The sequence below is a fragment of the Plasmopara halstedii genome, assembly GCF_900000015.1.
Source record: "Plasmopara halstedii genome assembly, contig: Scaffold_484, whole genome shotgun sequence".
Taxonomy (NCBI): domain Eukaryota; phylum Oomycota; class Peronosporomycetes; order Peronosporales; family Peronosporaceae; genus Plasmopara; species Plasmopara halstedii.
In genome coordinates this window covers 265,218-267,988 of record NW_020187404.1, presented here as the reverse complement: position 1 = coordinate 267,988, position 2,771 = coordinate 265,218, and the positions used below count along the sequence as shown (strand labels likewise).

The 2,771-nt window shown below is 43.2% G+C and overlaps 1 protein-coding gene across 1 annotated transcript; it reads left to right on the top strand.

Moving 5' to 3' along the window:
* Positions 1 to 44: 44 nt before the first annotated feature.
* On the top strand, positions 45 to 645 carry PHALS_10610 (uncharacterized protein; the record flags this gene model as incomplete). Its single annotated transcript, XM_024726064.1, has 3 exons — positions 45 to 66; positions 127 to 298; positions 354 to 645. 3 exons carry the CDS (start codon positions 45 to 47, stop codon positions 643 to 645), a joined length of 486 nt encoding a protein of 161 aa, XP_024576778.1.
* Between the last annotated feature and the right edge of the window lie 2,126 nt (positions 646 to 2,771).

Sequence of the window (2,771 nt, the reverse complement as noted above, 5' to 3'; positions counted from 1 at the left end):
CCAGGTTGTAGTTGTAGGTGACATAACGTCTGCATTGCTGGCAAATGGGATACGGCAAACCGGAAGGTACGAATACTGGACACAGAAGCATCACAATGGCCCGAGCTGCAGCTTCGTAGAATACAGCACGGTTTCTCTCGCCACAAACAACTCAATTTACATTTTGGGCGGCGGATTCCAGTATTTTGACTTTGGACAGTTTTATTCGTCGATATACGCTTTGCTACCTGTCGATAGTGCAGTACAAATTGATCGTCCCCAGCGAGGATCAGTTTGTAAACCCACCTAACACAAGTCGGTCCGCCTCCTCCATCTCTCGGTTTTCTTGTTGACAAAATGAAAAGTGGATAAAGTCCGTCAAAGCTGCGTGTGAAAGTCAAGTCGCGTTGCGTCCATGTTGCTTTGAGTATACGAGAGAGAAGACTTCGAATCTTTTTTTTGCTTTCTGCGGTATCAACCATTCGTGACTTTATAGCATTAACGACCATTACTGAAACAATGAAGCTGCAAGTTGTTTGTGACAATAGTGCTCACAAACGCAAAGAACTTCGGCAAGACCGGTACAAAAGCATCATCCCTGCTTTTGCTCGTAACCATGGTACATCGGCAACGCGAGCTGTCGACCCGGTCACAGATGATCCCTGACCTTCGAACACAAGGGTAGTATCCTTGTACTTGCACGCTTAAAAGACCTAATGACCACAAAATTGAGCACGAATAGCTGTCAAAGGCTATCCGTCTTATGCTTGTTTGCTTCGAACTTCTCGTTTGCAATATTTACATTCCACCAGAGACAAATGTTCTGCACTCTTTCTACGGATCCGTTTGCCGCTGTACGAATTACACACATCATCTTTCGATTAATACCATTCCTTGAAGTAAAAAAAGCATGCACATAGAAAATTGGTGTACTATACTTAGCTTATTGTCTGTCCTCAATTCTCGCATGATCAAACTTGTCCTGATTCACAATTCCCTATCTGAGTTGACAAAGACATTCTTATCGTGCTTATCATGTGACTACGGAAGCCCATTTCTAGCACTAATTAACTACCGTCACAACACAGGGAGCTATACATACGTTACTTGGAAATCTATATGTTCAAATGAAATACCGCGCAATGCTCAGAGCTAGAGACCATACAAGGAATCTGTAGCTTATGCTACCTACAATTGTGAGTGGATGAGATTTTTCGATAAGCATGCTTAGAATCATTGAAGTCAATTGCTTCATATGATGTCTAAAGTGACTCGTGCTGATAGTCCTTTGGACGGGAAGTTCTTTGTCCGTACGGTTCATCTTAAGATCCGCGTACATCTTTGCACCCTTGCTACCAAATGTGGTGCTGTGTTCAGTTTACAACGCTGAACGCATGTGGATGACGTCACAAGGAGAACGGTCATAAAATTACTATCATGAATGACTACGGATGCTGATTACAGACATAATGGTAGTCGTTCATTGGTTTAAGTAAATAAGGCTACATTGAGAAGCTTCTAGAGGGGTCTGAAAGACAGGCTTAGAGGTAGCACAGAGTAGCGAACTATGGAGCTAATTTTATTCACTTCGGTTTTGCCATTATCTCAACACGTGTTAACATGAGGAAGGTTAGAAACATGATTGCCTTGGAGCGAATACGCGTGAATGTTTTAAGCTGATGTGATGTTTGACTTAAAGATGCTCGATCGAGAACTTAAGCAAAAATTGTACAACTTTGGCTTGCAGAATAAATTGTATTGTTTGGTAGGATGGAGCATTCTATTCGATCAGTTTTTAAGACATTCAGAGACGCTTATGCTCACACGATTCCTCAGAAATAAAAACTCAGCCTGTAAGGAATAGTACCACGTTATCATAATGGAATATCATGACTAGATTCGGTACGGACGAGAGTGACGGTACTCCATTAAGACAGGTTCTTGCTACCAACCGCACCTACATGAGCTGAAAATCAAGAGTTAAGCTAATATTTTCAGTATCGTTTTAGGCTAACTTTAAATTATGTATAACAAATGATCGAATATTTGAGCGAAGCTGCAGCGGGGCTGCCATCGCTTAGCGCTTGAGGAAGCGTAAGTTAGGTCACCGACCTTTCGTTATATACTCAGAACAAGTACGAGTCAGCGGATCGCAATCCGCTTATTCAAAAGTAGATATTTTTTCCCAAGGCTAATTGACTCTTCGTTTCAAAATCCAAAACTGATTTTTTTTTCCTAATTTCAACGTTTAGATTTTTCTAAATATACCAAATATACATAGTAAAATCTAAATGCATGCATAACTGCTGGCTACCTAGCCCCATACCGTTATCTTGTTTGGGTGCAGTCACACCATGCACATCTCGTGTGACACAAACTCCTGTTACCAGAGTACGTGTAACCCCGTTACACCCTCCCGCATTAAGATTGAGAACATTTACAGTTCCAATCGATTATTACCTCAACGAAGCTCGCGTGTCCGCTAGACACTGCAACTCGATTCGTTCGTAATTAAACAGCATCTTGCTCAATGAGCCTTGTGTCCACGACACGGAAGTCATTTAGTCTCGCTGATTCTGACGGCGAGCACGGGCAGAGCCCAACTTCGTCTCGCGCACGCGGTGCGGTGTCCAACAGTGCGTCCGCGGCACCGGGGGATACACATCCTAGGCTCGATGAGTGCGAGCGTCGAGCTTTGCGCGCGCTATCAATGACAAGTGACCTCGTCGAGGATGTAAAGGTGGTCGACTACGAGTCTGACACTTCTTTTCCCGTATGGGATGACAAGGAAT